The following is an 11284-nucleotide window of genomic DNA, read 5'->3' as shown; positions in this document are numbered from 1 at the left end:
GCCCCTGCACCCCGTAAGTGCTCTCAGCAGGTACACCCAGTGCCTGGGCATCCCCCGCCCCAAAGGCAACCCTCACCCTGCTCCGCAGCCCTGCAGCCAGGGCTGCCACCCGCACCCCGGGGCATCCCACGCCCTAAGATCCCGGGAACGCTCCCCCGCGCCGGCAGCCGCCGGGGCAGCGGGTCGGACCCCGGTGGCGGCGGGAGGCGGAGGCGGGGCCGGGACGGGCTCCACCCCGGCCCCCGGCCCACATAGGCCGGCCGGGAGGGCCCCTCGCCTGCGCCGTCCCGGGGCTCCGCGGAGTATCCCGGCGGTCGGAGGAAAGCGTGGGGCAGGAGCTGCGGGTGGATACGTGCAAAGGGGGTGCCTGGCGGCGGGGGCCCGGCCCGTCCCGTCCCGGGCGGCGGGATGCTGCGGCAGCGTTGCGGGCAGCTCCTGGCCCGGCTGGAGCGGGGGCTGCAGCTCCTGGAGCTCGGCGGCAGCGTGGAGGAAGGTGAGTGTGTGTAGCCCTTCGGCCCGGGGCACACCCGGCACCCTCGATTCTGCCGCCGGCTTAGTCTGGGGAAGCTGGGGGCTGGCCCCCGTCCCGGCTGACCACCCACTGCTGTTGTCCCCAGACTACATCCGGATCGCTCGGTGCTTTGAGGCGACGCGCCAGAGATGCTGCCGGCTGGAGCAGGATGGGCATCGCGCCCGCGAGCAGCTGGCCCGTGTGGAGGCCGAGCGGGCGGCGCTGGAGGTGAAGCTCAAGCACGCCCGAAACCAAGTGGAGGTGGAGATGAAGAAGCGGCACCGGGCAGAGGCTGAGCTGGAGAAGCAGGTCAGGGGGCTGGCCGCAGGGATACCCTGGGGGCTGGCTGCAGGGCCCTCAGCCTGCTCACCACCGCCCTGTTTCACTTGCAGGAGCGGAAACTTCAGCTGGTCCTTGAGCTGCTGATGCGGGAACCATGGGGCAGCGAGGCACTGAGCAGGGAGCAGTGCTCTGTTCTCAGTGCCCTGGCTGGCCGGCGCCTTGGGACAGCCTTGGCACCCATCAGGAGGTGAGCAGGGGTGGCAGTCCTCACCCCAACCCTTCGGGCAGCCCTGGGGTCGGCTGTGCCCCTCTCCCCCTCATTACTGCTGGGCTTGAGGGGCTGGCTGGGCAAGGAGCTGCCTGGGCTCTGTAGGGGCATCAGCTGTGGGCTCTCAGGAGTAGGTGCTGGCTGAGGGGGAATTTCTCCAGCTGAACTCACTCTGCAGGTCATCTGCAGTGGACGAGTCGTGCCAGTCCCTCCTGTCCCACTCGGATATCAGCTATGACCGCACTGAGGATGATGTGGTAAGAAGTGTTCGGCTGCAAGTCTCAGGGTTTACCCCAATAGTGAGGGGGTCATTTTGCTCCACTTCTGCAGTGGCACAGCCCCTTTGTATATCCACAGTTAGGAGTGGGCTGCTATCAGGGCTGGAGATGAATGTTGGGGATGCCCCTGGCCTGATGCAGCCTCAGACTCCCTGCTGCCTTTCAGGATGTTGATATGACGGTGGTGCGGACCCTGAAGCGCAAAGCTTCGGACAGGCAGGTATGAGGAAATGCTGGGATGTGGCAGTTTTGGGGGCTGGTGTTGAGGTGGTGTCTGTGCCTCTGTGTGGGTGAAGATCCCCCAGGTCTGATCACACTCCTTCAATGTGCCCTTTGGGTTCCTCTGCCCACCCACAGGTCCCAGTGGGCATCCCAGGCTGGGGTGCTGGCCCTGTGCCATGCAAGGTGAGGACACCCAGATACTTCTCCATCCCAGCAGAGGAGGCTGCAAGGAGCATGGCAGGGAATTTAATTTATTGATGCTGTGCTGGGAGCATCGTCTCTCGGCAAACCTCCCACGATCAATAGAAACTCCATTACGCACCACCATAGCCCAGCTGGGCTCCTCAATAATTCATCACCACGTGCGGGCATCCCGCACCCCACTCTGCTCACACCTCTGCATTGCAGGCGTGACCTGGCTTCCCCCATCCCCAGGGCTGGCTCTGACCTGGTGGGGAAGCCTCAGTCCCCATGATGCCTGGTGTGGGGCAGGCAGTGCTTGGGGAGTAGGGTGAGACTGGGACTTTTCGCTGGGCTGAGGCCACTTGGCTTGGGTACTCTGGGGAGTGGGGAAATGTCAGGGAGGGGAGGGTCTCTGCCTGCTCTTCATGCTGTCTTCTGTTTCCAGCGTGTGTCCCTGGCCCCTCAGGTTGGCCCTGTGGTGATGGCAAAGCGGCACCGTTCTTCTGTGGTACCCCATAATGCTGTGAGTAGAGACCCCAGCGTGCCCTGGGCAAGGATGGGGTGCGTGGGCTTTCCCAGTGCCAAAAGGCAGTGGTGCAGCCCTCAGTCCTGTGGATACTGTGGGGACAGTGCTCAGCTGTCTCCTCTGGGTGCCTTCAGCCTGTATCACTTTGGTCCCCATGGAGACAGCATCCCTGGCTATGCTGGACCACTGCCCTGAAGCCTGCATCTCCCTGTACCCGTGGTGGCAGCATCCCTGGCTTTGCAGGACCACAGGGAAAGGGATCAGGTGGACCAGAGATCATGTGGGAGATGTTGGAGAACTGTGGGGCTGCAGTCACATATCTTATTGGTCTCCATTTTGACAGATGAGTGTCCCCTCTATGCCCCCTCCTGCTGAGGTCCCAGGCCCTGCTCACAGCCTCCCGCCTGCTGTTCTGGTGCCTCAGCGCCGCTCTCGCCAGGGACATCGTGTCTCCACGCATGCAGGTCACAGGAAGGGCTGCAAAGGGGTTTGATGGGTGGTATGGGACCAGCCTCCAGGTGCTGCTGTCACAGGGGAGAGGGGGGGATCTGTTTGGGGATGCTTGTCCCCACTCTGGAGGTATTGGGGCCCTCTGGACATGCCAGAGACTCCCTGGGAAGTGGGAAGCCTCCTCACATCCTAGCTGGTACATGGAGTGGCTTGCCTTTCAGGTCTCCCTCCACAGCCACCTCCCTCTGCAGAGCTGACCACAGTTTGTGGCACCAGTGAAGATCTGGGCTGCCGTGCTGCAGGGCAGGAGAGCCACACTGAGGGCAGCTCAGTGGGACAGCCAGCACCAGCCCCCTTCCCCTCACCGCCACGGAGTCTCCCACCAGTCCAGCACAAGTTCACCTCCAAAACGGTGCGTGACCCAGCCTCTCTCCTCTGGGGAGGTGGGCAGGGGAGAGAGTTATGGGGTGGGGAGTAAGGCTGCCCTTCATTCCCCAACCCCTTAGCTTTGCCTGCAGGGGGAATGGATGGAGACAGTGGGACTTGGCTGGGAGAAGATAAAGGAGTGTTACTGGGTATCTGCACAAAGGGGGGCCCCTGATCCTGTTCCTCCTCTCCAGGTGATCCGGCCTGAGCCATGTTGCATCTGTGGTTCCCGCATCCGCTTTGGGAAGACTGCCATCAAGTGCTGCCAGTGCCAGCTGCTGCTACACACCAAGTGTCGGGAGCAGTGCCCCAGCCTCTGCACACCCAGGCCTCACCACCACGCGTGGCCCCAGGAGGTGAGGGGGGCACGGCAGTGCTTGGGGGGGCCTCTCCGTGTCCTCATGAGGCTTCAGAGCTACTGGCCCTAGGATGCCGAGCCTCTGCCCACGCTGGCTACAGGGCTGCGTGGTGGGCACAGCGCAGGTTGGCATTGTTCTCCCCAGGGTGTGCTGGCTGACTTCGCGCCCTCCACGCCGCCCCTGGTGCCCACGCTGGTGGTGCAGTGTGTGACCGAGGTGGAGAAACGAGGCTTGACAGAGGTAGGGGCCAGGATGGTGAAGGTGGCAATGCTGTGGTTCCCAGGGGCTGAGCCCTTTTCCCTGTGCCCCAGACAGGGCTGTACCGGGTGCCAGGCGCGGAGCAGCTGGTGCGGGAGTGGAAGCGGAAGCTGCTGCGGGCTGGGGGTGCGCTGCCCGCCCTCAGCAGCGTGACTGACATCCATGTGGTGTGCGGGGTGCTCAAGGATTTTCTGCGGGGACTCAAGGAACCACTGGTCACCTTCAGCCTCCACCCTGCCTTCCTGAGGGCTGCTGGTGAGCAGGGGATCCCAAGATGAGGGAGGGGGAAGGGACTGCTTCTCCCCTAACACTGCTCCCTGGTGCTGCCACAGACATCCCCGATGATGCTGCCAGCGACACAGCCCTGCGCCATGTGGTGAGCAAGCTGCCCCCGGCCAACAGGGATACCCTGGCCTTCCTCATGCTGCACCTGCTCAGGTGAGTGGCTCATCCTGGCACGGGTCTGTCCCCATTTCCCCATCTCTCTGGCCCTCACCAAGGCTTTGTGCCTAGAGTGGAGAAGCTGCAGATGAGGAGCCCCTGGGCTGGGCAGCATGCTCACACCTTCTGTCCCCCCTTGCAGGGTGTCACACAGCCCTGACACCAAGATGGATGTGCTCAACCTGTCCCGTGTGTTTGGCCCCACGCTGGTGGGATACAGCTCAGCCAACCCCACACCGCTCGCCATCATGGAGGACACGCCTCGGCAGTGCAAGGTGAGGGGTCCCTGAGGTGTGGGGTGTACCCTGGGCACTGCCACTGTCCCCATCCTACACGTCTCTCTGCCCAGGTGGTGGCTCGTCTCCTTTCACTGCCACCCAGCTTCTGGAGAGGCTTTGTGGAGACAGAGCAGGAGAACCTGGTGCCAGTGCCAGCCCTGGGACGTGAATGTGGTGAGCACAGGAGCCCCAGCCCCCCCCCACAATGGCCTTCAGCTTCCTTGAAGGGTCCTGGTTGCCCAGGGCTGGGGTGAGATAGCTGTCCCCAATCTGTTCTGCAGAACCCTTCTTCCAGCGCATTGCCTCTCCGGAGCCCAAGTCAGGCCAGCTGAGCCCAGCTGGTACCTGCTGCCTCCCCAGCACCCTGAGGAGCTGCGTGGGCACGGCCACCCAGCCCCCGTGAGTGCTGCCGGGTGTGGGTGGGGGCCCAGGGGAGCTCGCTTTGTACCCCTGACTCATCTCTCCCCACGCAGGCAGGGGCCAACCCAGAGGAAGGTGAGTCGGTTCTTCCCTTCTCCTGTGTAGCCTGCAGCAGTGGCTCCCTCGGGACACGGAGCTGGCACTGGAGGAGCAAAGACTGCAGGACCAGGCAACTGCCTGCGGGGTGACAGTGCCGAGCTCTCCTCTGCTTCCCTGGGGAGCAGAGCTGGCTCTGTCCAGCTGTGGTGGCAGGGACACTACACTAGTGCTTGTACTTTGAATCAGGTTTGTATTAAATGTTTGCAGCAAAACACACCTGGCTGTGGCTGCTGTCTGTCCTGGCCTGCTGCTGCCAGGGGTTGGGGCTCACTGGAGCCTGGCTGTGCAGCAGACAAGAGTTGAGCAATGCTCCACAGAACCTGTGCTTTGGGAGGGCAGGCAGAGCCCCCTCCCACCCGAGCTGAAGCCCTATTCTGATCTGGAGCCCTGGATGCGGGAGGCCCCTCTTTGAGCCAAGATGTTGGCCTCAAGTAATTGGAGCTGTTGCTGCTCGGGGCAGGACAACCTCAAAGTGTTTCCAGACTTCCTGGCACCTCAGTGGAGGCCTCTTTAACTCCTTCCTCCCCTCCAGCCCAGGCAGTGCTGGGATGTACAGCCCTTTCCTTCCGAGAGGGGGAAGCAGGATCATGCTGTAATGGAGCAATGTCCTAGGCAGGGCTTGTCCCCCAGATAACTCTGCAGAAGGGGCAACCAGTGCAGAGGGAGTTTAGGGAAAAGAGGCATTGCACAACAGGGGTAAGAACTGCCCCTGTGCCACATCAAGCAGCCAGTAAACCTTTGTCCCTACTAAAAGCCAGACCAGATGGGGCACGAGAGGAAATTCATGTGCAATCCTGAAAGCCAAGTACTTTGGCTCAGTTTTCTTCAGCACAGGAGTGTACACCAGAGGGCAAGGAAATTAACACATCCAAGGCAGAGGCAAAACTGAAGGAGTTTAATGTGCTTAAAGCTAGGGAACAGCTAATCCCTGCCCAGGACCACAGGAGAACTGGCACAGGAAGGCACAGGGCTAGGAGCAAGGATTTACTCCAAATCCATCGAACTGGGATGGTACTGGATGGATGGATGGAGAATACCTAATACAGTGCCTTGCTGAAAATGAGAGGCATGATGGGGCCCTTGGTGGAGTGCAGGGCTTTAGCACAGGGTTCAAAACCAGGGAGGTAAAAGGATAAGGGGCAGCATTGGTTACTGTAGACAATCCATGCCAGGGCAGTTCAGGAGGAAACTGCCTTCCATGAAATCAGGTTTTTGAGGCAAAGTGAGGAGCTAAATCCCTGCCACTTGCACACACGTAAGTTGATTGCTCTGGTGCCCAGTGGATGTGGCTGGTGACAAGGGGAGATATGCAGTGAGCCCCCCCCACCCAAGCTGCAGCCATGCTGGTGTGAAGGAGGCTGTTGGCCCACCAGGGCCGCAGGAGCTTGCTGCCCTCACTCTTGAGCCCTGCCTAGGCAGCAGGCACAGGTCTCAGCCTGACAAGAGCAGGCTTGGTAGGGCTGGCAGCTCTCTTGGCATGCACTGAGCCCAGGGGGCAGAGGTGGTACTGGGGGAAGGGGTGTTCTTGCAGCTCCCTCCAGGGCCAGCAGCCCGCTAGTCTGACCCAGCCCTGTGTGTGCCAGTGCCCCTAGGACAGCATGGCACTGCTGTTTTCCCAGCAGCAGGGAGGAGCCCAGCTCAGGCTGTTGCAATCATGCTGAAATCAAGAGTCTCAATCTGTTCCTGTGGGGTGAGCTGCCTACACAAGACAGGCACATTCAAAGCTCCCAGGTCTTAGAGATGGGCCAAGACCTTCCAGGGAGTTGCAGACAGCAAATAGTGCAGGGACAGCCTGGTGCAGAGTGGCAAGGTGGTGCTGGTAGTGCCCTTTGGTGGAGAAGCACACAAAGTTGGACCCAAGACACTGCAGGCAGCAAGTGCTCCCTGCATATGCACACAGGCTTGTACCAGGGTCACGTACTGTCCCCAAAGCCTTCACCCTGGCCCAGGGCTGGTCCCTGGGCTGCAAGAGAAGCAGCATGCAAGGCTGATGCTCATCAGCTTTAATGTCTGTCTGGAGCAGTGGTCAGGCACTTGCAGGGCTCCTGGCCTGCACCTACCCCCTCCGGGGGTGCTGAGAACCTCCCAGGATGCGAGGCCTCAGCGCAGGCTCTTCTTGTGGGGCACGGCAGGGAGCAGGGGGCTGGTGCTGCCCATGACTCACAGGATAATCTGGTTTTTGTAGCTTCGGCTCAGCTCCTTGTGAGGAAGGACAATGGAGTTGAGAATAACGACCTCAGCCGGAATGGTGACACTGCAGCCTGGGAGGGGAATGCAAAGGCTTTAGCTGGAGGGGAGAAGCTGCCTCGGTGATCAGGCCCAGGGTGCTTCCACACAGCAGCAACGTACCCAGGATTGTGATGGAGGGCGTGAGGCGCCCGTCCCGGAACAGGGTCTCGCTGTCGATCTTGGCATAGGGATCGTTGGGGTTGGGGTCGCTGGGAGTCCCTTCCACCCGGGCCCAGCGCCCAATCGTGCTGTCCCAGCCCACAATGGTATTCAGGACGCAGGTGTGGTCCTGGGGTGAAGGAGAGGAGAATGCACAGTGCTGCTGCCTCCCTGCGCGGGGTGGGGGGCCACACCTACTCCCTCAGGCAAACCCCACTTACATGGAGTGAGGCGCCGTGCAGGACGATGGACTCTCGCACGCGCACACCGGCGCCCACGGTCACACCCTCCCCAATGGAGACGTTGGGGCCCAGCTGTGAGGACAGAGGCAGGTGATGAGGACAAGGACAGTGATGTCCTCGGCACCCCTGAGCACGTCCCTGCCCCAGGGCCCCCCCAGCCTGCACTCACCACTGCAGTGCTGTCGATGGAGGCCGTCGGGTGGATGTACACATTCCCTGCAACACACGGCAGTGGATTCAGGGGAGGCAGCCCACAGGAACCCCTGCCTCTCAGGTAAAGGGAGGTCCCACTCGTGGGTCCCACTGCCTCCCCAGGCAGCCCCAAAAGTGTCAGCATGTCAGAACGGTACCTCGGATGACAGGACCTCCAGGTTTGTTCTGGGCCAGTCTCTCTGGGTGGCTTTTGCTATACTGGTTCAGGTAAAGGCGGCTGGCATAGATAGCAGAGCTGGAGGAGGAAGAGCAGGAGATTGTTATTGTCACTCTGGCACTACCAGGGCAGAGGAGGATCCAAAATCAGCATCACCCACCCACCCCCAGGGCTCTGCCTGAGCACCCTCCACTCCCAGCCCTGATACTGATCACTCCCATCCCTGGTACAGATAATTTGATGCTCCTGCTACACCAGCCCCAGCACTTACCCAGCTGACTTGATCTGGCTCCAGAAGCCATCAGTTTTGTAGACAAAGAGTTTGCCACTCCCAGCCAGGGCCGTGAAAACATCCTGCTCTAGCCGGATCACTTCTGCACGCTGCCAGCCATTGGAACTTTCCTCTCTGGAAGCAAGAGTCCTGTTAGGCACTCAGCCCAGCCATGGCCTCAGGCAAGGACCACAGCAGACCTACCCTCCCCAAATTCAGGGACTCTGACAATCCCAGATTCCTACCTAGCCATGCACTTCTCCCTGAAAGTGGGGAGAGGGACAGCTGTCAGGCTAGGTTGGGACACTGAGCCCCAGAGCAGCAGAGGGACAGCCAAAATAAGCTCTGAGCCAGAAGCTGATGGTGCAAGAGCCCCACCTAGTCCAGGTGGGTGTATGATCCTGTCCCCAGTCCAGAGCCTGCACAGCTGGATTTTAACTTGGGTGGTGGCAGAGATGTGAGGTGACAGGCTGGCTGGTGCAAGGAGCTGGAGAGGGGAGGAGAGCATTCCCAGGTGAAAGGCTTGCTCAGCCTCTTGTCCAGAGCTGAATGAGAATGGGGTGGGAAGAGAGGAAGGGAGAGGGAAAGTCTCAAGCTGACCAGGAGCAGAGCAGAGGAAACAGCAGCCTGGAGAAGGGAGGGAAAGCATGCATTACCACTAGGATCAATCCAGCCCAGAGAGCAGCGAGTGCAGACACAGAGGGAGACTTACCCAAGGTAAGGACAGCTGGTGCAGGACCAGGAAACAAGTGAGTGATGGCAGAGGAGGAGAAAAGATAGAGAAAGTATGGAGGATGAGCGTGCTGCTGCAGCCCCAGGAAGCAGGGGGGTGGGAGGGACACAGAGCAGAGTGAGGCACTCACAGTGCTAACTCCTGTTGGTTCCTCTGGAAGACCTCACCAATGTGCTGGAAGATGGCAGGTGTGAAGAGGTAGATGCCACAGTTAATGATCTCACTGACAAACGTGCTGGGCTTCTCCACATAGTGCTGAACCTGGAGGCGAGGGAAGAGACATGAATGCCAGGGTGCAGCTCCTCCATCCAGCACCACACCCTCCGTGGCACACTGGGACCACAGACCCACACAGGTGACACAGCACCTGCCACCCACAGCATGCTCTACTCCCCAAGGCCTTCCAGTACCTCCTGTGTGGCTGCATTTGCCACGATACAGCCATAATTCAGTGCCTGTGTCCTGTTGGCCTAAGAAACAAGGACAGTGTTAGCAGTGGTGGAGCAGTAGGCACAGGGAGGCAAAGCAGATGAAACCCAGACCTCACAGTCTGGGACCCACCCACCACAGGAGCTGCTGGCTTCTAAGCCTAGGGCAGAGCACTGCAGCTCTTCTGCTCCCCAGCACTGCCACTCACTGTGGTACCCAGAATGACAAAGCTGTGCATGTCCCCATGCTGCTGCCGAAACTCCAGCATCTCCTGTAAGGGGAACTCTGAGCACACGTCTGCGTTGAGGACAAAGAAGGCCTCAGCACCACCTGACAGGATCTGGTCTCGGAAGTGATAGATGCCACCACCCGTGCCCAGGGCTGCGTACTCCTGCAGATACCTACAAGCCAAGCAGGAAAAAGGGGGGGCTTAGGGAAGCAGGTGTCTAGTGCCACCAACCAGCAGCAGGGTTGGGAAGGACTGGAGAGACATAATCCTGCCATTCAGTGGTGGGTTTCATGCAGCCATTGCACAGAAGGAGGCTTAGAGCTGTGCTAGCGAGGCATCTCTGGAGCAGGAATCATCCAGGGCAGGGGCCAAGGCAAAGGAAAGGTGGTGGAACTAACGGGGGAACCAGGCTGTGCCCACCCACGGTGGGCCAGAGCCCAGCCGCCCCATGCCGGAGCGCTGACTGGGGGCTGCCAGTCTGGGGCAGGCAGCTGAGGGGCCGAGCCAGGCCGTGCCACCCTGTGTGCCCCAGGGGTGCGAGAGCTCCTGCCCACCTGATGGGAACCTTGAACTCCTGCTGCGCCGATACGAGAAAGCGGCTGAGGGCCTCGTTGGGCTGGTAGAAACCCATCAGCAGGATCTCCTTCATGCCGGGCACCTGGCGAGGGACGGAGGAAGGGATCAGAAAGGAAAGGAACGGCACTTCCCCCTCCTCCGCGGCCCCGGCCCCCCGTACCTTGGCGCAGGCCTCGATGTGGTGCTGCACCATGGGCACGCCGGCCACGGGGAAGAGCGGCTTGGGCACCTCGAAGGACAGCGGCCGGAACCGGGTCCCTGTGGAGCACAGCGGGGTCGGCCGGGCACTGCGCCGGCGGGACACGCCGCGGGCCCGGCGCACTTACCCTTCTGCGGGCCCCCGATGAGGATGACGGCCTTGAGCGGCATGGCGGCTCCGCAAGCGAGCCCCGGCTCCGCTCCGGCGGCTCCGCAGCGAGCCCCGGCTCCGCAAGCGAGCCCCGCGGCCCGGCCCGGCGGCCGGGCGGGGGCGATGGGCCGGGCCGGGGGTGAGGTGGTCAGTGCCGGGTTGCGATGGTCCATTCGGGTGTGCGGGGAGCGGCTGTGGCCGTGCGCGTCTGTGCAGGGCAGGTGCTGTGGCTGTGTGTGTGCCCCAGCGCTTCGGTGCGCCGTGAGGGGACACCGTGGGCTCTGCACGCCCTTGGACACGGGGCCTGCGGCAGGCACCGTCCGCAGCCACGTGCGAGTGCCCGCAGGCAGCGGGCGGTACGCGTGTGCCCCTGCCCGCAGCGGCAGGCACGGCACCGGGGGGCTGGGGGGGCAGCGGGCTGTAACCGGAGCGGTCCCGGCCGGCACGGCACGGCCTCATATGGGTAGCGGGTATTTATAGCCAGGCATCAGGTCCCTCACCGGCGCCTGCCATGCCCGCAGCAGGAGCCCTGCCCTGCTGTCCCGCTGTCCCGCTGTCCCAGCCACCATCGGGCCCTTCGGCGCTCCGGATTTTCACTCCATGACTTGAGGGCCGTGTGAGTCAGCCCCGTTGCTTCACAGCTTCTCTGACTTTTTCACCAGGTTTCAACATGGAAGCCCAGCCTCACATGGAATC

General features: G+C 61.7%; 2 protein-coding genes across 7 annotated transcripts; one reads left to right on the top strand and one right to left on the bottom strand.

Moving 5' to 3' along the window:
- Window positions 1-334: 334 nt before the first annotated feature.
- LOC121335447 (rac GTPase-activating protein 1-like) lies at window positions 335-5007 on the top strand. The gene is made up of 16 exons (XM_041403601.1): window positions 335-493; window positions 618-820; window positions 904-1040; window positions 1240-1318; window positions 1506-1559; window positions 2190-2267; window positions 2614-2734; window positions 2942-3132; window positions 3341-3502; window positions 3650-3745; window positions 3817-4018; window positions 4096-4201; window positions 4347-4479; window positions 4554-4656; window positions 4764-4881; window positions 4956-5007. The coding sequence occupies exons 1-16, from the start codon at window positions 409-411 to the stop codon at window positions 5005-5007; spliced, it is 1920 nt and encodes a 639-aa protein (XP_041259535.1). The 5' UTR covers window positions 335-408.
- Window positions 5008-5874: 867 nt separating this feature from the next.
- On the bottom strand, window positions 5875-11261 carry GMPPA (GDP-mannose pyrophosphorylase A). Of its 6 annotated transcripts, XM_041403244.1 has the most exons (14): window positions 10671-10696; window positions 10566-10638; window positions 10400-10497; window positions 10218-10321; window positions 9643-9835; window positions 9416-9475; window positions 9136-9266; window positions 8985-8999; window positions 8273-8407; window positions 7982-8079; window positions 7801-7847; window positions 7611-7703; window positions 7351-7519; window positions 5875-7262 (listed from the first exon to the last, which is right to left on the bottom strand). In XM_041403244.1, the coding sequence occupies exons 2-14, from the start codon at window positions 10606-10608 to the stop codon at window positions 7162-7164; spliced, it is 1287 nt and encodes a 428-aa protein (XP_041259178.1). In that variant the 5' UTR covers window positions 10609-10638; window positions 10671-10696; the 3' UTR covers window positions 5875-7161. The 6 variants fall into 6 exon arrangements, with proteins under 6 accessions (XP_041259178.1, XP_041259176.1, XP_041259179.1 ...); XM_041403242.1 differs by having other exon boundaries at window positions 10566-10893; XM_041403245.1 differs by lacking the exons at window positions 9416-9475; window positions 9643-9835 and having other exon boundaries at window positions 10671-10895.
- Window positions 11262-11284: the final 23 nt, after the last annotated feature.

This window comes from Onychostruthus taczanowskii, unplaced genomic scaffold, assembly GCF_017590055.1.
Source record: "Onychostruthus taczanowskii isolate IOZ18803 unplaced genomic scaffold, ASM1759005v1 scaffold20, whole genome shotgun sequence".
NCBI classification, from domain to species: domain Eukaryota; kingdom Metazoa; phylum Chordata; class Aves; order Passeriformes; family Passeridae; genus Onychostruthus; species Onychostruthus taczanowskii.
Note: the sequence above shows the minus strand (reverse complement) of the source record. Positions and strands in the feature narration are given on the sequence as shown.